General features: G+C 49.1%; 1 protein-coding gene across 4 annotated transcripts in view; it reads left to right on the top strand.

The window, feature by feature from the left end:
* The window catches only part of LOC118228470 (peroxisome proliferator-activated receptor gamma coactivator 1-alpha-like), a 234,568-nt gene that overhangs the window by 153,312 nt on the left and 58,578 nt on the right, over positions 1-22,678 (top strand). Inside the window, exon 1 of one of the 4 annotated variants that reach the window (XM_035420007.1) lies at positions 6,970-7,147. The exons of the other annotated variants lie outside the window; for them this stretch is intronic. Within the exon in view, the coding sequence (XP_035275898.1) occupies positions 7,145-7,147 (3 nt within the window). The 5' untranslated portion in view covers positions 6,970-7,144. Of the gene's footprint in view, positions 1-6,969; positions 7,148-22,678 lie in introns of those variants that run through there. 4 annotated transcript variants of the gene reach the window in all.

Genomic DNA, 22,678 nt, shown 5'->3' with positions numbered 1-22,678 from the left:
GTGTATAGTGTGTATAGTGTGTGTGTATATAGTGTGTATAGTGTGTGTGTGTAGTGTGTGTAGTGTGTATAGTGTGTGTATGGTGTGTGTATAGTGTGTGTGTGTGTGTATAGTGTGTGTAGTGTGTGTATGGTGTGTGTATAGTGTGTGTGTGTGTGTATAGTGTGTATAGTGTGTATAGTGTGTGTGTGTGTAGTGTGTATAGTGTGTGTATAGTGTGTATAGTGTGTATAGTGTATAGTGTGTATAGTGTGTATAGTGTGTATAGTGTGTATAGTGTGTATAGTGTATAGTGTGTATAGTGTGTATAGTGTGTATAGTGTATAGTGTGTATAGTGTGTGTGTGTGTGTGTGTGTGTGTATAGTGTGTATGGTGTGTATAGTGTGTATAGTGTGTGTGTGTGTATAGTGTATAGTGTGTGTGTGTGTATAGTGTATAGTGTGTATAGTGTGTATAGTGTGTATAGTGTGTGTAGTGTGTATAGTGTGTATGGTGTGTATAGTGTGTATAGTGTGTGTGTGTGTATAGTGTATAGTGTGTGTGTGTGTATAGTGTATAGTGTGTATAGTGTGTATAGTGTGTATAGTGTATATAGTGTGTGTGTATTCTCTCTCGCTGCTCCTCGGGCCCTGGCTCCAGCTCGTAACTGGTGACCTGTGAAAATGAGCAGAATGGGGGTGTTAAAAGCAGCCGCCTGGCTGGTGTAAGCGCACCCCAGGCCCCCTCGTCCAGTTAACAGGGAAATAAACCCTCTCACCCTCATAAAAGCGCCCGTCTTATTTACTCACACACACTCTGAATTAAGGGCCTCGGAAAACCCGCCGCCAAGTCCGCCGCCGGCCTCTCCGCGCTTTCGCCCTCTGCGGCGGGGTCCCTGTCGTTCTCCCGTGTGCCCGGGACACGGAGGACTCCATCTTTACTGCGGTGTGTGTGTGTGTGTGTGTGTGTGTGTGTGTGTGTGCACGCGCTAACACTCTCACTGGCGGGGGAGATAAAATGTGATCAACTGCTTTTCCTGAGTACACATTCAGCCCGCGTTTTCTCTGGGCGGCACTCCATAAGAGCTCCATAAAGCATTCATAAGCACTTCATAACAGCTACGTAACCTCTCCATGTAGTCACACAAGCAGTCACAGGGTCTGCTCAGTGAGTCATTGTCAGTATGGTACCTTGCCTTCTCCACCGCATGCTGAATCGTGCCGGTGTGTCACCCTCTCTCTGGGACAGGGCTGTAGACTCTGGTCTGAGTGCTCCAGGTGTGTCCAGGTGTGTCCAGGTGTATCCTGCAGTCCACGAGGATTCAGTTACATCCTTCTCACACCTTCAATTACGCACAACGTGGGCGCCTCATCCTTAGAACTGAATTGCCTCCTTGTTTTTATTCCATTATACGCTTAAAATAAATAAATAAGTAAATAAATACGTTTTTTTTTTTTTAAATAACATGCAGGTGAGGCTGTCACCTGACCCCAAGGTGTGCCGGCCCTGCTTGTTATGTGTCCCGCTGTGACCCCCCCCCCACCCCCCACCGCCCCCACCAGCGGATTGTGAGCCCAGTTCAGCGTGGCACGATTTTCGGATCCTATTTCCGTGGAAACTTGGAAAGCAGGCAACGCTCAGGGTGAGGTCGCACGGACACGCCCCCCAAACCCCCCCCACCCCTCCCCCAGGTAACTCAGGCATGCGAGTGAGCGGGTAGCGCCTCTCGCACAGATTGGTTCCCATGGGAACGGTGGCAGTGTGTGGGGGGCGGGGGGTTTGCGATTGGCCAGTGCAACATGGAGCGAGCGCAAAAAAGTTATCAGACTGCCGACGGCTATGGCTGCTTGTGTGCCAGATTATAGCCGCAGGACCAAATACTCGCCAACGATTTGGCTTCTCTTCACATCTGATCCTCATCTTGAGGGCCTCAGCTCAACCGTCCGCTAGTGACTGACAGCAGTGTTCGCTAAACACGGGTGGACGGACTGCTTGAGCCAACTGTGGGCTGCTAGCAGTCTGCTATGTGCTTGCTAGCTGTGTTCGCTAGCTGTATGCTTGCTAGCTGTGTGCTAGCTAGTTGTGTGTTAGCTAGTGTTTGCTAGCTGTACGCTTGTTTCAAACAAGGTAATGATTGACAGCTCATCAGAGCTCCACCCATTTTTTATGTTTTGAAATCTGCTTACAGCACTGCCTTTTAAACCCAAATCTCACTGGACAACATAATAGGACATAACATCATATGCTATTTTTCTTTATTTTACATTAAAGATAATCACAAGTCTTTAGTTTTGATAATGTTATGTTCACCATTACTCTGAACCTTTGTGGGATTTCTATAGCTATTGTTACCTGGCTAGACTGCTATGACTCACAGACTGCACTGGTTTCTGATGTGTAAGAGGCCCCTTATGCTACCTCATTGGATAATATGTTAAAAAGGGTCAATTCGAAGAGGACCGGACTCAGTAAAATCTCAACTTCTGTTTATTTCTGCCCTTGCAGAATAAGAACTTTTTAAAAAATCATCCCCTTCATGAGTCCAGCATCGAAAAACCGTTAATGTGAAATGTGAAATTTGGACTTTAAATGTTATATTGTTGCTAGAGTAATTTACACAACTGGAACATACAGCAGTATACTGTAAACAGGCAGGCGTTTTAGAAAATACAGTAATTGTATTTCGTAGCAGCGTACGTCTCAAAGTAATGTATTTGTATGTCTGAATGTGGCGATAATTTACGTGGTTCCCCACATATTTGTGAAGTGCTGCCAAAGTGCCTTCTTTGATCTGGACGATATATTTTATTTCGGTGGATTGTGTTATGCTCTGTTCCCGTGAGTAACGTGCTGAAGCTCGTTCCGCGCTCCGTGTCCGTGGGGCGGGCGGGCGGGCGTGTGGAAAGGGCGAAAACGCGGTGTCGTGCCCCCCCCCCCCCCCGCCGCCTGCCCCTGTGGTGATTTTAATTAGCCCCCCTTAAGTACGTCGGGTCGTCAGAGAAAATGAGAACGCCCCGAGCTGCCCGGCCTTGTTAAGTACAGGTGATGAAGACGGCCGCGCCCAGCTCACCTGCTCCCCCGCTGTGTAATAAGTCCAGAGGATTTCTCTACAATCCCATTTTCGCCATATTCTACTTTTTTAAAAATTATTATTTTGTTTTTGTGAGGCTGCGCAGGTGACCAGTCGCACCGCTCTGAAGACCTGGTACGCTGCATGCTGAGATCTAATTTCCCAGAGTGAAATTTTGCGGAATTTATGTCATGGCAGTTTTTATGTTTCTTTTTTCTTTTTGTTGTTGTTTCTTTTTATCCCTTTTTGCTCTGGCCACCCCATCAGTTATTGTAATTTGTTGTAAATTGTGTGGAAAATAAAATCAGGACGTGTGAAACTGGATGCAGGCTGAAATGGCACGGAGCTCGGTGGGTGATAATGTACCTGCAATGCACCAGACTCTCTCTCAGCAGGCCACACCGCTCTCTCTGGGGAAGCCCTAGCATTAAAGCCTCTCAGTAATAATAATAATAATAATAATAATAATAATAATAATAACCATCATCATCATCATCATCATCAAAATCAGTATTGTCATCATCATCACCATTACAATCAGCATCATCAAAATCATCGTCATCATCTTCATCATCATCATTATCATAAGAGTGAAAACACACACAGACACCCACACACACACACACATACACACACACACACACACACACACACACACACGCACACACACACCGGCACAGACCCTGTTTGATCTGGGTGTTGTCCCAAGGCAGGTTCGTGACAAAACCAAATGCCTGTCACAGACTTGGTGTAGCCCACATTCTGCGTGTACTCAGATGTAATTTAACTCTTCGTCTGTGTTTAAACAGACATGGGCGGCCATCAAAGTGCTCAGCATAGCCCGATTAATCACCAGCCATTGCAACTGCTGTATGATATGGATTTACCACATTAGCTCATAAAGGTGAGCCACACACCACTGTAAACAATACTTTGTTGTGCATGCAGAATGGATTCATACAGTAGGTCTTACAGGAATTATTTTTACTTTTTATTTTGGCAAATAAATTTCAACTTTCACATTCCTTTTCACTTCCAAATAAGAGGTTCGCATAAACTGGACTTGTCTGGACTAAACTGGAGGTAAACTGAACAACAGGTCAAAGGTCAGAAAGTTCAGGGGGCAGTGGCATGGGCACTGTTTCACTTTACATTACATTGCATTACATTTATTTGGCAGACGCTTTTATCCAAAGCGACGTACAATAAATGCACACCAAAGGTCATTGGAACAACTGCAAAACACAGGTCTGATAAGGTACAATACTTATTACATAACAGTTATTCATAGCCATGAGAACATTAAGTCCAATTCACACAGTAAGCACAGAAGGTCAGAAAGTTATGGTGTGTCAAAATAGGAGGCATGACAACGAGCTACCACATCAAGATAGCGATACAGGTGCAATATAATTGCTGGGTGGAGGTACAAGTGTAACATGGAAGTGCAACTGGAACTAATTAGAAGGACACAAATGATAAGAGTGATCCTAGATTGGGAGTGCCCTGCAGAGTGGTGATAGTTAGTCCAGGTACAGTCTGAAGAGAGGCATCTTCAGACCACGGTGGAAGATGGGCAATGACTGAGTGGTTTGTAGAGGAACAGGGAGTTTGTTCCCCCACTGGGAAGCTAGGGTGGAGAAGCTCAGTGGTTGGGACGAGTGAGAAACGTTCACCCGGATGGCAGAGAGTGCAGGTCGCCCCGCTGCAGCAGAGCGGAGTGGTCGAGCTGGCGTGTGAGTAGAAAGGTTGAATTTGCAATGATTGGATCTCTTGGGGGTCCATTAATTTTAATACATGATATTTTACATCACATTGGCTTGTCAACGTTATGAGCTTGACAAATGAAAAACGTACCTTCTTATTTCTTTCACCTGAAAAAGAAGGACCAGGCTGACGGAGGCTTGGCTGATTGGCTGCCATTTCCTTTCTGAAAAGGAGAAATTTGCGTCAGAAATCAGACCTCCTTTGTTGTCCACTGATTGCTTTTTTTAAAAATTATTATTTTTTTGAGAGGGCCGTGTTTCGTGAGGACCCGGTGTGCTTGATCAGGTTTGTGGGCGGTGTGTTTGTGTACGAGTCAGGGGGGCACTAAAACAACCCACAGCTCTGGACCGCCGAACTCACAAAATGGCAGCCGTGACATCAGAGCGCGATAAAGCGTGTCATCGACCTTGCGGTCGGAGACAGTAGCTAAGCTGGCGGAAGGAGGTTACCGTGACGTTACGAGCTGTAACTGCAGCTTCTGCAGCTTTCGCTCAAAGGCCGGTGATTTGACTTCTTTTATTGTTTATTTTCTTGAATTGACAGTTTATAACAAAACCCTTTTCATAGCTTCACGGTCTGGTTTTGAAGGAAAAGTGTGGTTTTTTTTTTGTTTATTTGGGGGATTGGGGGGGGGGGGGTTGTTCAGGGAGATATCTTGGACTTTTTGTGGGCTGTGGGGAATGCTGTTATGGGGGGCAGTGTGGAGGAGTGTTGGGGGGGGGGGGCGGGGGGGGGGGGGGCATAAACCAGTCAGTTTTATGCACATTGCATGAGACGGCCAATGCACACCCTTGGTTGTCTTTTTTTAGAATTGCGCCACTTAAAATAGAGTTCTCTGTTCTTTGTTCCATGCGCACCAGCCCCCCCCCCCCCCCCATCCCACCCAACAGAGAGAAAAAAAAACAGCTCTTTACCTAACAGGACAGCTTTGTGAACTGGCAGCTGCATTCTTCAAATTCAATTAAATGAGCAAACTGGAATTGACTTGTTTGCGAAAAACATTTGGCGTGCGTTAATACAAATTACAGAATGTGTTTGCTTGTATATTTTTTTCTTTTTTTCCCCCAGATACACAAGTTATTTCAACACGCTGATCCTGCATGTTTTGAAATGTTATTTTTGTCTCATAGGTGACACTCAATATTTTTTGGCAGTTTGACAATTTTATTTGTTTTGTTTTTTTATTTCGGTTTTGCAGTTTTGAAAGCAAGTAAAAATGTTTCCATGGTCTATTATTAACAGGAATTGTTATTGAAGGGTGATTTTGAATACTTAGTTCATAACTAGTTACCTGTCAGCTCTCAGCCTCGAAGGTAAGTCAAATACATATTACAGGTTTTGGCACACCTCTTATCCAGTAGGAAAATCTGACAGAGCAGCATTTTAAATTGCATCTATTTATATAACATGGATATTTATTGAAATTATTGAGGTTAAGTGTTTTGCTCAGGGGCACAGCGATCCAATAGGGACCTGAACTGGCAACCACTTGTTTGCACGGATAGCTCCTTAACCACAGGCTTTCTCTACCTCCTCTGCTCTTCTCTCTCCCTCCTCCCTCTCTCTCCTTTTTTACCTTCTGTCCTTTTCTCTACTCTCTCTACCCTCTCTCCCTCCCCTCTCTCCTGTCTCCTTCGCCCCCTTTCTGTACTCCCCTCCTCTCTTTCCTCTACTCCCTCTTTCCTTTCGCTCCTCTCACCCTCCCCCCCCCCCCTCACCCCCCCACCCCCACCCCCTCCTGGCTGTAGTAATCTGAGTCCATAGTGGCCCGTATTAGGGGTGGATTAAAAGGTAACAGGTTTGATTGGCAGTTCACCGCGGGGGAACTTTGGTGGGAGGGGCTGAGGGACGGTTAAAGAGCGGTGGAAATCACCGGAGAGAGCCGAGCCAAGCCGAGCCGGGCCGGGCCGGCTGCGGGGATTCTGAAAACCCGTCTGTGTTCGTCAGAAGGGAGAGGGGATACGGAGAGGGGCACAGCGTCCGTTTAAACTTGACAGGAAGCCGTCTGTGTGATTGGCAGCCTTGGGATCCCAGTGTACCCCCTCCCTGCAGTTTGATTGAGCTGATTTCAGCTCCTGGGTTTGCTTCAGGAGGAAGGTTCAGTGTCGGCAGATTTAAAGTACCCCTCTCCAGACCAAAGGGCCCAGCCCCTCCTCAGCTGAAAGTTTGTCCCACCCGCTCTCCCTCCCCTGTGAGCTCTATACGGTACCAAACAGCAAAGGGATGGGTTTTTCTTGGAAGCAGTTTTTTTGATGATTTATTTTTTGATAGTACGCTCTCGGTTAATCGCGCAAGATGCATCTGAGTGGTCCATCTGGTGAGCAGTGATGGTGAGTACTAATGGTGAGCAGTGATGTTAGCAGTGATATTAGCACAGATGTGAGCAGTGAGGGTGAGCAGTGATGTTAGCAGTGATGGTGAGCAGTGATGTGAGCAGTGATGTTAGCAGTGATGGTGAGCAGTGATGTTAGCAGTGATGGTGAGCAGTGATGGTGAGTAGTGATGTGAGCAGTGATGTGAGCAGTGATGTTAGCAGTGATGTGAGCAGTGATGTTAGCAGTGATGGTGAGCAGTGATGGTGAGCAGTGATGTGAGCAGTGATGTTAGCAGTGATGGTGAGCAGTGATGTTAGCAGAGATGTGAGCAGTGATGGTGAGCAGTGATGGTGAGCAGTGATGGTGAGTAGTGATGGTGAGCAGTGATGTTAGCAGTGATGGTGAGCAGTGATGGTGAGTAGTGATGGTGAGCAGTGATGGTGAGCAGTGATGTTGAACAGTGATGGTGAGCAGTGATGGGATGTTTCAAATAGTTTCAAACTGTTTGCTGCTTCCTACTGCCAGCAATGTAGTCTGACTGCTGTTCAGGCATGCCATGCTCATTTGCATATTAACCATATAGTAACTGAATTTCATCACGTGTTTCCAGCAGGACTAACTAGTTCAGTTCAGTTTAGGTTCAGTTTTATTTGCATTGTGCTTTTTTTTTTTTTTTTTTTTACAAAGAGTCGGTCACTCTCTCAAACCTCTCTCTCAAAAAACTCTTCCAGAATTTCACTGCGTGTGAACCCTGACCCCATCAGGCGGTTAAACAAGCACTCAGGGCCAGATCTAGCAGAGCCATATATGGGTCACCCTGTGTCACTACAGCCCTCACACGGCTGTCGGCCAATCGGCTGCATGGATCCAGTCCGGCGTACGATGGCCCAGTTCTGCTCTGAAACCCAGGGGAGGGGCCCGTGGTGGAGACGGGCGAGTGAGAAACGGTAAAGAGATGGATTCACACGCAGCCGCTGGCTACGCTTCGCACCCGGGGGGCGACGGCAGAAAGGGCGGGAAAAACCCCTACAGCCCTTCGGACAATTTGGTCTCGTTCCGCTTTCCGTCGCCACACTTTCAAGTCAATTAAAATGTCTCGGTAATGATGTGTTGTGAAGCCCTCGGGCCGCGGCGTAGCAAACACCTCTCCCATTGGACCTCTGCTCTCGGGGTCAACCAATAAAGCGTTTCCCAGGATGCCTTTGTGGAGCGGCGGCTCGCTCGGTGCATTACGGACAGATCAGCCGCTATCCAGCGCTCGCCCCGCGCAGCGCTCGCTGGGCGATGAACTGCGGAGCTCTCTGGGGAATTGTTTGTGTTCCAACACTGGAAAACTGCTCAGCGACGGTGTGTGGGGGTCATGTGACTGACACCCCGTTCGACCTCACGGTTCATGGTTAAATAATTTCTCCTCCCTTTTTTCCTGTGCCACACGTGTCTTGAAGGCTATACATTGATAACATAACCATGATATCATACCTGTCATGACCAGCTGTAACAACTTAATGACAGCCTGGTTCCAGCTCTACAGTGGGAAAGGGCTATAATGAGCCAGCCTGGTTCAGCTCTACAGTGGGAAAGGGCTATAATGAGCCAGCCTGGTTCCAGCTCTACAGTGGGAAAGGGCTATAATGAGCCAGCCTGGTTCCAGCTCCGCAGCGGGAAAGGGGTGTAAGTGTGCATTTGTCCTGTTTTGGGAACTCTGGAGCTCAAAGTTCCCCGCTCCTCTCATTCTGAACGTATGACCCCCCCCCCCCCCCCCCCCCAGTCTGTTAATAGAGGAGGAGAAGGACTTTGCACAGGGTTGCCAAAATAAAGTTCCTGAACGGTGGCCCTAGCTCCTGGGCGGGACACTGTGTTCCCTCTGGGCACCGTTCCCCAGTCCAGCTGCCAAAAACGCCTCTGCCAGCACTGGAGTGTCGTCCCGGGCTGACCGTCCCGAGCAGGACAGGGGGAAGCCAAACTCCCCCCGCCCCCACCCCCAATCCGCTCCGCCATGGAGCGTGCCAGGGAGTGCTGTTACCATGCCAACCGCGCTGAATATCTCCGGGGGGGTGTGATGTCCCGTACAGCATGCACCCTGGCACAGGGACTACTCAAAAACACTGTCCCACCTCGAGACTCAGGCCAAAATCTCCACCAACCGGGTTATTGACTATAACAGTGATCATCCATTTTATTTATACAGTACTGCTGAAATGTTTTGAACCATTTTCTGAGAAGAGTATATTGATTGTACGCATACAAGCGCACACACACACACACACACACACACACACACCTGTCGGCATTAAAGGAGTACCATGGTGATTTTCACACTTTCTCGGTTTTATGTGCTATTTGCACAAGAGGCATTGAAGAAACACAATGAGTAAAGTATTAAATATGTCCATTCTGTATTTTTGGAGCAATATGCGTTTTAAATTTATCGTCCTATTTTCAACGGGTTGAGAAAGTTGTCAACTTGGTGCGTTGCGAACATAGTAACCACGCCCCGTAAACCCATGGATAACTCGAGACCCATAGTTTGCGCCGCTGGCTTACAGGCAAGACAATGGAAATATTTGACTAATGTTAGGTTCACTTAAATTAGAGTACCTTTTAAGGATTATTAGATTATTTCTGGTTATATTCATTTAGCTAGCTAGGTAGTTTGCTTTCCTAAGGCAATGTTATCGATAACGTTAGCTAGCTAGTTTGCTTTTATGAGGACATTATAGTTGTGCTTTTATCTTAACTCGGCTAGCTAGATAGCAAAAATTATAATTGGATATAAGTCAACGTCCTTAGCTATCGATACTTGATATACTACTAAGCTAGCTAGCTTGTGAAAATTCAGTCTCCCAAAAAGAGCGCGTATCATGGGGGTATCTATGGTAACGGGGCACGGTCTGTCAATCATAGCTAACTGACAGTTCTCATTACCACGCCCAGACGGTTTGGGTGAACTTTTATAGTGGGAAATTTAGGCTTAGAAAATGCGTTTTAAAGTACATTGAAATGACTGAATAATAAAACAATTATGCACATTTGTTTTGTTGTTGCCTAAAGACAACTGGGAAGTGTCACATTCAACCACCATGTTAATCCTTTAAGTATGCAGAAATGTGATCACACACCAGTGCAGATGCATAGAGAGAAGTACAGTAGATATGAGAGATAGAGAGAGAGAGAGAGAGAGAGAGGGGGGGAGGGGCTCCATGTTTACAGCTTGTTCCTGGTTGGGGGGGCGGGGGGGGGGGGGGGGGGGGTAGTTTTGGAGCAAGCAAGGCTGTCCGCGCCTCAGCGTGGGGCACTAACTAAGCCAGAGTTCGGCTGAAGGGCAAGTCACAACGGTACTGTGGTATAATATTAGTGCGTGTGCTCTCTCTCTCTCACTCTCTCACTCTCTCTCTCTCCCCCCCTCTCTCTCTCACTCTCTCTCTCTCTCACTCTCTCCCCCTCTCCCTCTCTCTCTCCCCCCTCTCTCTCTCTCTCTCTCTCACTTTCTCCCCCTCTCCCTCTCTCTCTCCCCCCTCTTTCTCTCTCTCTCTCTCTCTCACTTTCTCCCCCTCTCCCTCTCTCTCTCCCCTCTCTCTCTCTCTCTCTCTCACTCTCTCCCCCTCTCCCTCCCCTCTTCCTCCCTCTCTCTCTCCCTCTCCCTCTCCCTCTCACTGTCTCCCCCTCTCCCTCCCCTCTTCCTCCCTCTCTCTCTCCCCCTCTCTCTTTCACTGTCTCCCCCCTCCCTCCCTCTCTCTCCCTCACTCTCTCACTGTCTCTTCCTCCCTCTCTCTCTCTCCCTCACTCTCTCTTTCTCTCCCTCCCTCTCTCACTCTCCCCCCCTTTCCCTCCCTCTCGCTGTCTCTCTCTCTCTCTTCTTCGCTCACAACCTTATCTGATCCCCGATTCCCCTCGGACAAATCAGGCCCTGACAGCGTAGTGCTGGCCGTGGGACCAGCAGGATGGGCCCTGCACGGGCGTCCTTCTCTCTGCCCGATTAAATCACACTCAATTTCCCCATCATCTTTCCTTTAGTTGCAAAAAATAATAATAATAACAGCAAAGACGCACACATTATTAACTGTCCTACACACACCATACTGTATTAACTGAAAATGAAACCAATCTTCACCCCCCACCCCCTCTCCCTAAAATTATCCCAGACCAGACCGTTGCTGCCCAAGCATTGAACCAGAGAAAAGCAACGTGAGTCAATAATAATAAATAAACCAAAATATAAATATAACTGGAGTCGAAAGCAGACAGATCGCGTAGATAAAGTGACCGGGGGAGTAGCCTACGTGAGCACGAGCGCTAGCGAGAGCAGGGCGACCCGAATGTGCTGCACCTGCCCCAGCCACAGGTACTGCACCTGCCCCGGCCACAGGTACTGCACCTGCCTCAGCCACTGGTACTGCACCTGCCCCGGCCACAGGTACTGCACCTGCCCCGGCCACAGGTACTGCACCTGCCCCAGCCGAATGTGCTGCACCTGCCCCAGCCACAGGTACTGCACCTGCCCCAGCCGAATGTGCTGCACCTGCCCCGACCACAGGTACTGCACCTGCCCCGGCCACAGGTACTGCACCTGCCCCGGCCACAGGTACTGCACCTGCCCCGACCGAATGTGCTGCACCTGCCCCGGCCACAGGTACTGCACCTGCCCCGGCCACAGGTACTGCACCTGCCCCGGCCACAGGTACTGCACCTGCCCCGACCGAATGTGCTGCACCTGCCCCGGCCACAGGTACTGCACCTGCCCCAGCCGAATGTGCTGCACCTGCCCCGGCCGAAGGTACTGCACCTGCCCCAGCCGAATGTGCTGCACCTGCCCCAGCCGAATGTGCTGCACCTGCCCCAGCCGAATGTGCTGCACCTGCCCCGGCCGGAGGTACTGCACCTGCCCCGGCCACAGAGACGGCCCATCTCCTGCCAGTACCGTATTTAAAACCGTAACGGCATCGTCCCGCTCCCGCACCGTCCCGCTCAGCTCGAACCCCCGTCTCTCCCATTATAAACTGGCTTTAAGGAAAAACGCGGGGAGAGGGCCATCTGGGTAGTGTAGCGGTATAAGCGCTCGCCAACCACCGCAGAGACCGGGGTTCAATCCCCGGCAGCGGTACTTCCGGCTTGCGACTGGCGACTCCACATGTATCGGAGGAGGATCATGTGGCAGTCTGCACCCTCCCCAGACCGACAGAGGATAGCGCATCGACCAGGACCGTGGCTGGTCCACATGGGGAATCGGTATAACGACTAAATTGGGGAGAAAATGGGAGTGAGAGAAAAAAAAAAACCGTGGGGAGAATATCCTTCTCCACCAGGAGTGGAGGTTGTGTTCGCCTCACGGGGAATCGAACTCGGAATCGGACTCGGACGCTTCGACAGCGTTTATATGAGTCATTCTGCCCGAGAAGCCCGTAATCCGCGCAGTTCTGTCTGTGCCTGGAATTAATTACAGCCCCGCCCCCCTCCCTGCCCCCCCGCACTCATCAGGATGTAAAGTACAATACTTTTCTTTTTTTTTTTGGTCTCGACATTAATTACAAAGCTTTGTAAAAAATTAAATTAAATTAAATAGCCAGCTAATTGGGTACCTAGTCAGTGGATGCCTGTTATAAAACAAGAATGCTTAAAACGAAGGAAAAAAAATAAAGAAATTTCAAAACCGTAAGACATCAATTCTCCTACAGTGGGACACGAGGTTTTAAGTGTTCTAAGCAAATGAGGCCAGAGCAGTATTTCATTCCGTTAAATTCACCGCCAGGTTTATTTACTGATTTATTTATTTATTTTCTTCCTCTGATGACTGTAAAGGTGTTGTAAAGAGCAGCTAGGGAGAATGAGGCCGTCCCAAATGCAGACTCATTTGCTGAGGTTTATTCTCACAACGGATTGGGGGGGGGGGGGGGGGTGAGTAATCTGAACCCTGTCCTCCTGCCGTCCGCTGATACAGATCTCCCAGACATGGAGCGCTCTCCTTATCTTCATGTGGGCGCACTGCTGACTTGTGGGACTGCTGAGAATGCTGCTGTATGATGTATGCGAATGCTGGGCTTTTTTTCTGTGTGTCTGTCGGGTGCGTGCTGGATAAATTTAGGGGTGTGTCGAACTGCACTGCTGCTCTGTCCACGCACGGCCATGTTCCGGCACACAGCCACGGGAGTGACTTATCACTGGTGTGACTCAGCCTGGGAGGGGGGGGGGGTCAAACTGCAATCTCAGGTGATCTCAGGTGAGCCCCAGTGTGGGGGGGGGGGGGGGGGGGTGGGGGGGGGGGGGGGGGGGGGCGGGGGCAACCACGATATCAGGTGTGCCACAGAAAGGGGGATCCCCGCTGTCAGTGACGTTCCGTGCCTTCTTTGACCTTCTGAGCAATCAGTCCTACAAACATGATGTCAGTCATAGACACATGATGTCAATCACAGACACATGATGTCAGTCACAGAAACATGATGTCAGTCACAGACACATGATGTCACTCGCAGACACATGATGTCAGTCACAGAAACATGATGTCACTCACAGACACATGATGTCAGGCACAGAAACGTGATGTCAGGCACAGAAACGTGACGTCAGGCACAGAAACATGATGTCACTGCCCCCCCCCCCCTCCAGATTGGGACAGGCCTACTGCATATATTAATTAATAACCCATCCGTGAGTCAAAGGTTGAAGGTTGTGTTTGAGGAAGAGAGACCTGACCCAGTTCAAGGGGTTAATCGAGGTCAGTGTACTTAACAGTGGGGGGTATTGGGGGGGAGTAGGACCCAGAGTTTGTGGGCTGGATTTGGACACCCTGATGAAAGCTGGTCCCCCGTACCCCTGGCAGCTGGTCCCCGTACCCCTGGCAGCTGTCCCGTTGTCACCTCCGCGTTTCGTCTCAGCCGAGGAGACAATAAAAAAGTGGCGTTCGCTTTTCTTTTCCCTTTTTGTTTTTTATTTTTTTGTGTGTTTTTATTTTTATTTTTTGTGAGTTTGGGAGGAGAGACAAAAAAAAATGAAAATCTATTTTGGGATCTCGGCGTGACGCTTGGCACTTCATCATTTCTTGAAGTGTAATTTTGCCGTTTCTCGTTCCCCCCCCCCGCCCCCCACCTGCTCCCCCCCTTCCCCCCCCCCCCACCCCACCCCCCGCCAGAGCAGCTGGGTCCCGTCTTCCCTGATTGGCTGAGCAGCTGGGTCCTGTCTTCCCTGATTGGCTGTCTTGTCGCGAGCGTGGGATGGTAATTAGCGGAGCGGCTTCCATCTTAATTACCAGATGAGCGCCGGTGTTTTAGGGAACGGCGCGGGGAACTCGCGCGACCCTTTTTCCTTCCTCCCCCTCCAGCGCACAAGCTGTTCCTCCCGCCGCGGGCGAGCTAGCCCGTTAAAGAGCAGAAAGCTGGGAGGGGCCGGGCTCGGCTCGGCTCGGCTCGGCTCGGCTCGGCTCGGCTCGGCTCGGCTCGGCTCACCCGCACGGCCACAGGTGTGGCAGGTAAAGGGGGTGAAGTAAAATGGCCGCCAGTCCCGTCCGTGCATAATTCGTTGTTTTTTTTTTTTTTGGTTTTTTTGTCCTGTGTTAATGGCCTGGAAATTTTCTCTTTGTATTTATGGATTACTATGACAACAGGTAACAACGGAGCAGGTGCGGCTGCAGGTGTGAGCGGCCAGATAGCCCTGCTTCTGAATGACCTGCGAAATTAGTTTTTTTCCGTGTGGGCATCGTGTGTGAAAAATGAAATTAAATTTGATAAACAGTGAAGCACGGCGGCCAGACTGGTGGTCAGTCGTCGAGTGTAAATTCATGAATAAATGTGTGTAAAGGAGCCTGATATCGAGAACACACACTGAACTGCATGTGTGATGTCACTGAGCTCACAGACACGCCAGCGCTACATATAAAAGCTGAAACAGCGAATTGGAGTGGAATTTAGAGGGGAATTTAGCCATACGATCCTGCACTGCATTGTAAACGCTCATGCTAAGTGTGGGGGGGGGGGGGGGAGAGGAATTCGGCCAAACAGGCAGGCAGTCCGGAGCTAATCGTCAGTCCAGGGTTTTTTCCTGGACGTCTTTCCTGGATGGCGGGGCTGTCCGACCCCCCTGGGCGCGTCCCGCTCCAGAGCGTGACTGAGGCATGGAGGAATGGAACGGGACAGGGTGTAATTACAGGGAACGCGTGCGCGGGTTCCGCTGTTAGCGCCCTTAGAACCTCGTTAAATTCACACGTACCGGCAGTGCAACATTAGCTACCGCCTTGGCTACGGGGTGGATTTTTTGGGGGGGGGGGGTGGTGGTGGGTGGTGGGGGGGTGGGGGGTTTATGAAGGGGGCAGCATTACCATGTTCCCGAAATCTGGGATAACCTTTGCACGTCAGGCTGCGAAGGCACAGGTGTGGTTTGCAGTGCTACACCGTGCAACAAAGAGGTTGCGGGTTTCGTTCTCACCCGGGGCATAGTCTGTTTCTTCAGTAAAATACAACCCGTATGTAGAAAGCTGTGCATGCCCGTTTTGTCTGCTCACGCTTAAGAAGTGTGAAGGTAAATAGGTTGTGGGAGACGTGCGGTAGCGGAGTCTAACAGATTGTTAAATCTATTTCTGCGACGCTGAGGGAGCGGAGTGAATGCAGATGTTTCCTGGTTCAGGAAAAGAGCTTATTAAGATGTTAATGAACTACAGGAAGAACCACAAAGGAGAGCGGAACACCAGCCCGGGGGGGGGGGTGGATGCTATTGATCCAGCCCCCAATATGACCCTGTCATTTGGATGATAGTATTGGTGCCCAGCCCCCCCCCCCCCACCAAAATGTAAAACCCTAAAGCAAATTTCTTGGTTGCCCCCCATTTGCAGGGATGTCTGTGTTCATTTCATCAATGCCCTGAAGATTTTTTAGTGAAAGCCACAGGGAAAATCGCTCACTGCTGTTCCAACTGTAGCAGAGTTCAAACGAGGCCATGGAGGGGTATCATATGCGGTCTATCAGTGTTGAATTAACACCACGTAAGGGGGGGGGGGGGGGGGGGGGGGGTCGGGAGTGTGCATATCCAGCTCATATGATCAGCTGAGTTATTCCACTCCACATTCTCACTTTGTGATAACACATCGCCTGGCACCGGACCAGGAACAGGCCGACTGCCTTACGCAGAATCTATACCACGCGTGCCCCCCCCCGTCCGACCCGCATCGGGCTGTCACATGATACCTCATTAAAGGCGCCTATATCAACGTGCCTTCACACCCCGAGGTGCACAGCAGCCCACAAATAGAAGTCCTATTCATTTTCTTAGAAGTCATATTCTTTAAGTTTACCTGTTAACGCCAACCCCCCCAATTTATTTATACTGTTGGTATCGAACCCAAGGACATGTGAAATGTAAACACTCCTTTCAAACAACTAAACTCTCTCTGCCGTGCACAAAATGCCGTAAACGCACTGAACTGCGTAACTTGGTAAAATACCGTAAACGCATTTAACTGTGTACCTCGGTAAAATGCTGCTTTGTAAATGGCTTATAAATGTGTTATAAATGTGTTATAAACATCCGAGAAGAATGCTTTGGTTTATTCTTCTGATACTGTCCCTCTGGGTGCCGTGTCCTGATGGCTGTCAATCTCCAGCCTTTTAAAACAGGTGGGAGGGGGGGACCGGGAACCCGCGTCACCTGGGCAGATGTGAGTACAGCTCACCTGTGAAGCTTACCTGTGTACCTGTGTATGTAAGAAGCGTGAAGGCTCCAGGACATGTGTTTGAAAGCGGAGGTCACAGGTTGATCAGGGAGGAGAGCCGAATCGTAAGAAGAGTGTTTCTTGGGCCTTATCTGCTTCAGCCGATGCACATTTTCACTACGTTTCCCAGCATTCACTCTGGTTCCCGAGCTGGGCTGGGCTGGGCTGGGAGAAAGTGTTAATGACTACAAGGTGGAAATGAGCTCACAGAATCTTACAGAGTTTTTTGTGATTAAGCCACCCTTGGGACCCCTTCATATCTCAAGCTGTCCTAGTATTAATCCGTTAAGCATTAAAATTAGCCTGCAAATATTACAGAACATTTAGGGGAGATAAAATATACATGTGAATATGTTTGATAAGAGCGTAAAAAATGGCCACGGGGAGTTTCTATAAATAAACAAGCTCTTGTGCCGGGAAGTCGTGTTTCCACTGGGTTGTTATTTCTGCTCAGAAGACGCAGCCGTGGTTACGCTGTGTCAACAATCGATGTGAGGCTGTGACCGGACTCCCAGTGACATGGGCTGAATTTCTGAAGTAAAGCAGCGCTCTGTTCGGGTCGAATGGCAGGTCAAAGGTCGCGTTCTGACAGCCAGGACCTGGTGAAGCTGTTATCACGCTGTGTGCACAGACCCTGCGTACGCGCACAGACCCTGCGTACGCGCACAGACCCCGCGTACGCGCACAGACCCTGCGTACGCGCACAGACCCTGCGTACGCGCACAGACCCTGCGTACGCGCACAGACCCTGCGTACGCACAGACCCTGCGTACGCGCACGGACTCTTGTGGATGCTTTTCCTCCTGTTCCCCGTGAGCGTAGAAACGCATCGGAATTCACTGGAGAGGCTGAGGCCAGGAATTTCAAACCCCCAAACCCTGAGGGCAGTAATGTTTTCTCTCTCCCCCCCCACCTCTCTCCTCCCTCCTCTCTCCTCCCTCTCTCCCTCTCGCTCTCCCCCTCTCTCTCTCTCTCTCCCGTCTCCCTCCCTCTCTCCTCCCTCTCTCTCTCCTCTCTCCCTCCGCTTTCCTCTCCTCCCTCCCTCCGCTTTCCTCTCTCCCTCCCTCCCTCCTCTCCTCTCTCTCCTCTCTCTCCCTCTCTCTCGCTCCCTCTCTCTCTCTCCCTCTCTCCCTCCCTCCCTCTCTCCCTCCCTCTCTCTCTCTCTCTCTCTCTCTGGCTGGTCTTATGATCAGCAGTTGATTTCGTTTTTGGAAACGAGGTGCGTGACCAACTGTGGACTTAAATCATTACATTAACATACACATGCACACACACACATGCGCGCACACGCACATACACACACACACACTATCATGCACATGCATGCACGCACACACAGACACAAGCACACACACACACACTCTCTCATGCGTATACTCGCTCTTACCCACGCTCTTTCACACAAACACACACAAACACACACACACACACAATCTCTCACACACACACACACACACACACACACACTGCTTTCTGGTGCTGGGTTCTGTTTTGTCCTATTAGCTGTTATCAAACTGTCACCAATGAACAACGACACTCAGGAGTTCGGAGGTTCAAATTGCGATCTTATCTAAGCAGACAAATGCTAATAAACTCAATTTTTGTAGTTTTATTTCTGAAACGATACAAAAAATTCTACTAATCTGATAATTTTGGGGAATGGAATGTCACACAGTATATTGCAAATGTATGGGTGTTTCAGGAAATGTAACGATCAATATATTTCACAACAGTGGATATTTAATGAAATTTTTCCTTATCTGAAAATGGCAATAATTTGCACATTTTCTCCGATATTGTGAACCCTAGGTATGCATTTTGGTTTTTTTTAGCTTGACGCTTTTTATTTCAGTGCATTAGATTATTAGTGTATTAGTATATTTCATTTCCACGAGGCCCGTTATTGTGGGTCATTCTTCTTCTGCCAGTCTCATGATCCTGCTTGGCCAGCATTGCAGCAGAGTGCAGTTACACAGAAAACCCTCAGCCTTCCTTTCTAATGTCCCTCCCCAGCTCCTGCCTCTTCTAATGTCCCCTAGCTGCATTTATAATGTCCCATTCCCCCAGCCTGCCTTTCTAATGTCCCTCCCCCAGCCTGCCTTTCTAATGTCCCCTCCCCCAGACCTTGCCCTTCTAATGTCCCTCAGCCTGCATTTCTAATGTCCCGCCCTCAGCCTGCCTTTTCTAATTGTTCCCTCCCCCAGCCCTGCCTTTCTAATGTCCTCAGCCTGCCTTTCTAATGTCCTCCCCCAGCCTGCCTTTCTAATGTCTCCTCAGCCTGCTTTCTAATGTCCCTCCCTCAGCCTGCCTTTCTAATGTCCGTCCCTCAGCCTGCCTTTCTAATGTCCATCCCCCAGCCTGCCTTTCTAATGTCCTCCAGCCTGCCTTTCTAATGTCCCCCAGCCTGCCTTTCTAATGTCCCCCAGCCTGCCTTTCTAATGTCCCCCAGCCTGCCTTTCTAATGTCCCTCCCCCAGCCTGCCTTTCTAATGTCCCCCCCAGCCTGCTTTCTAATGTCCCTCCCCCAGCCTGCCTTTTAATGTCCGTCCCCCAGCCCGCCAGAGGCCGCGCACACCGCAGCTCATTGACTCACTTTCCAAAGGGGAAATGCTAACTAGCATAAGCTACGGCTAAAGCGCGGCGCACAGGCACCTCTCCACTCCACGGCTCACGCGTGTCTCTCAGAAGCCTCCCCGGCGCTCTCAGGACTCCTGCTACCAGGGACTACAAGTATCAGGGATTTCTCTCTTCTGAAGTCTGGTCCCAAATACAGGCTGAATTTTGTTTTTTCTTTTTTTTTTGTTTGTTCCTTGGCCTGCGTGATGTTGACGTTGTTGTTACGCTATTTGTTTGACGTTAGCGGCGTGTCTGTCTGTCTGTCGAGAGGGCTCCGTGGCAAAGCCCAGGGTGATGACTTGCGGCTTGCTCTGTTTCATGTGGGAAATATCCCCGGAAAAAGGAGGGAGATCGAAGGCAAACTGCAGAAGCTTTGCTGAACGATTAGATTTTTCAAAAAAAAAAAAAGAAAAGAAAAAACGCGTGTGAACTTTCACCCATTTTTCATCTCGGGTTTCAAAGCAGGTCGTTTATTGGCCACCTGGCTTCGCTGCGAGGGGCCTAATGCAGTTGCCGTAGGAACGCACATGGTGATGGGGGGGGGGTTGGCTAATTATATATACTGCAACAATAATTATCGAATGCAGCAAGGCCGTGGATATGTGTTACGTCCGGGCCGCTCCCACAAGAGCTGGTCTTGTCACCTGAAGGTCGCAGGTTCGATTCCCCAGGTAGGACACACTGCCGTTGTACCCTTGAGCAAGGTACCTAACCTGCATTGTTTCAGTATATATCCAGCACCATCAGCACCATCAAATCGCATTTATTTGCATAGCACATTTTGCAAACAGTCATTTGAAGCCGTACGCTTTACGATGGACCCTGGCCTGGACAGAGGCAAGGAAAAGCTCCCTAGGTGGGACAGACAGACAGACGGACAGGCAGGCAGGCAGGCAGGCAGACAGACAGACAGACAGACAGACAGGCAGGCAGACAGAAAGACAGACAGGCAGGCCGACAGACAGACAGACAGACAGCCACCTTGGGAGGAAACAAGCACACAAAAACACACACTTTAGCTCACTTTGTTTTTTTTTTACAGAGAACACTGGGGTTCAGAGGTCAGGAGCAGTGAAGGCTCTTATTTCCTCACAAAATGTCTGATTCGAGCGTATTTACTCTGGCGGTGGGGGTGGGGTGGCGGTACGCGGTAGTTCCGTTAGCTCTCAGTACTAGAGCGCGCCTTCAGACCCTTCAGTGGGAAATAAACTGCAGGCGAGAGGAGATCGAAACATTTGCGGGGATTAGTGTTAGCGTTAGCATTAGCATTATTATCAGCATTAGCGTTAGCTAGACAGTAGGCATACCTTCAGAATGAACTACTTTGGAATCAACAGATCCAGGAACTAATGAGGAAATAACACAGGAAATGGCAATGCCATGGTTTGCTGTTTATGCTACTTGTGTAATAGATTTTTCACTTTTATTTGTTCAGGTAAACCCCACTGAGACAAAAAATGGTATTCAAAGTAAAATATTGGCATCAGTAGCTATCAACAAATGGCAAAAAAACAAATATCGAAAAACTTCCCCTGATTAAATAACTCACAGGAGTAGCAAAGGCATTTCCGTATGAATGAATCCATCACAGCTTTGGATTTGCCAGGGAAACCAGATGGTTTCAGTTCCAGCTTGTTTATGAAGAGAGATCTGAGGAAAAGAAGCATGACAGAGGAATGATTGGGCTTTTTCGCCATAGTCTGTGTGATCATAATTACTGCAAACTGAAAATAATTATTCGGAACGCTTTAAAACGATTTACAAACTCTCAAGCAGCAAGAATAGGAGAAGAAGAAAAGAGGGTGAAAAAGAAGGAGGAGATACTCCTATATGTGTGTTTGTAAGGCAGAAAGCCTGCATGTGACACATCTTTTTCAGTATGTAAAGAGGTGTTGACAATGCATCCCAGCATGCTCGATTCAGGAAGTGCTTTTACGACATGACAGCTGCATCGATCACTGAGGGGCTGGGGGGGGGGGGGGGGAGGGAGGGGGAGAGCACATGAGGGAATAACAAGACGGTGGGACAGAGTGGAGATGTACGCTTGTGTGTTATTGTATGTGTGTGTGTGTGTGTGTGTATGTGTTATGACGTGGTGTTGTGTGTGTACGTATATGGTGTGAGTGTGGTGTATGTGTTAATGTGTGTGTGGGTGGTGGGTGTGTGTGTGTGAGTGTATCTGCTGAAAAGTCCTGTTTTTGGGGACCCCTGTGGTTTAGGGAGTAGGGCCACACATTTCCAGGGGGCGCCTCTGAACCTCACCCACCCCATAACCCCCCCCCCCCCCCAGAATGACCCTCACCAGGGCCAGGATGTACCCCAGCTCACCAAACACGGTTCGTAAACAAATCGCTCTTGTTCTGTGGTGTTTGGGCCCCTGGAGACTCAGAGAGGGCAGAATGAGATGCAGTGATTACAGATCGCACTAAGGCTCCGTTATACAGAATACGGGCGCTAGCTGAACCAGAATGCTAATCCGCAAGTTCAGAGCTAATCACAAACTTTAAGAGAACACTCAAAGAGTAACGGGAACAAAAATAATATTGTCTCATCTGAGGAATTGTGTTCTAATCATACTAAACCAGAATCTGGTTTAGTTTTTTCTGTGAAGCAGACACCCTTGTCTGGGATGGCTTCCTCAGTTTAAATTTAAGCAGCTTTTTAGCCATTTATATAGAAATTTAGATTACAGCTATTCCCCTGGCTGGGATTGTTATCCTGCAATCTTCGGTGCAAACACCAGAGCCACAACACACAGCCATCCATATATTCATGTTAAATCAACCAAGTGTTGTTCTGCTAGAAAAATGTGAATCAGGTTCTTTTTTTTTTTTTTTGTAAATATGCACAAAAGTGGAAGTCACACAAATCAAGCATGGATGGTGAGCATTTTGCAGGCTAAGATGCAGAAACAGGTGGGAGGGGGTGTGGGGCGGGGGGGGGGGGGGGGGGAGTGTGACGTTCCCACCTGAAAGCGTGGAGTTAATGTTTCGCTATCTGTGATTTAAATTAAGATTTAGATGAGCTCAAGCGATTGGAGAAAGGCAGGGAACCGCATCAGTTTGCTAAATCCCTGACAACATTCTCTCCCATCTTTTGATGCCTGAGATAGCGGGGGTGTGCCTGCAGACAAATGTAAAAATATCTGCATCCGGTTAATTGCTGTATAAAAGAGAGAGAGAGAGAGAGAGGGGGAGAGGGGGAGAGGGGGAGAGGGGGCTGTGACTCTGTTTAAACCAA

The sequence above is a fragment of the Anguilla anguilla genome, chromosome 5 (assembly GCF_013347855.1).
Source record: "Anguilla anguilla isolate fAngAng1 chromosome 5, fAngAng1.pri, whole genome shotgun sequence".
NCBI lineage: Eukaryota > Metazoa > Chordata > Actinopteri > Anguilliformes > Anguillidae > Anguilla > Anguilla anguilla.
Note: the sequence above shows the minus strand (reverse complement) of the source record. Positions and strands in the feature narration are given on the sequence as shown.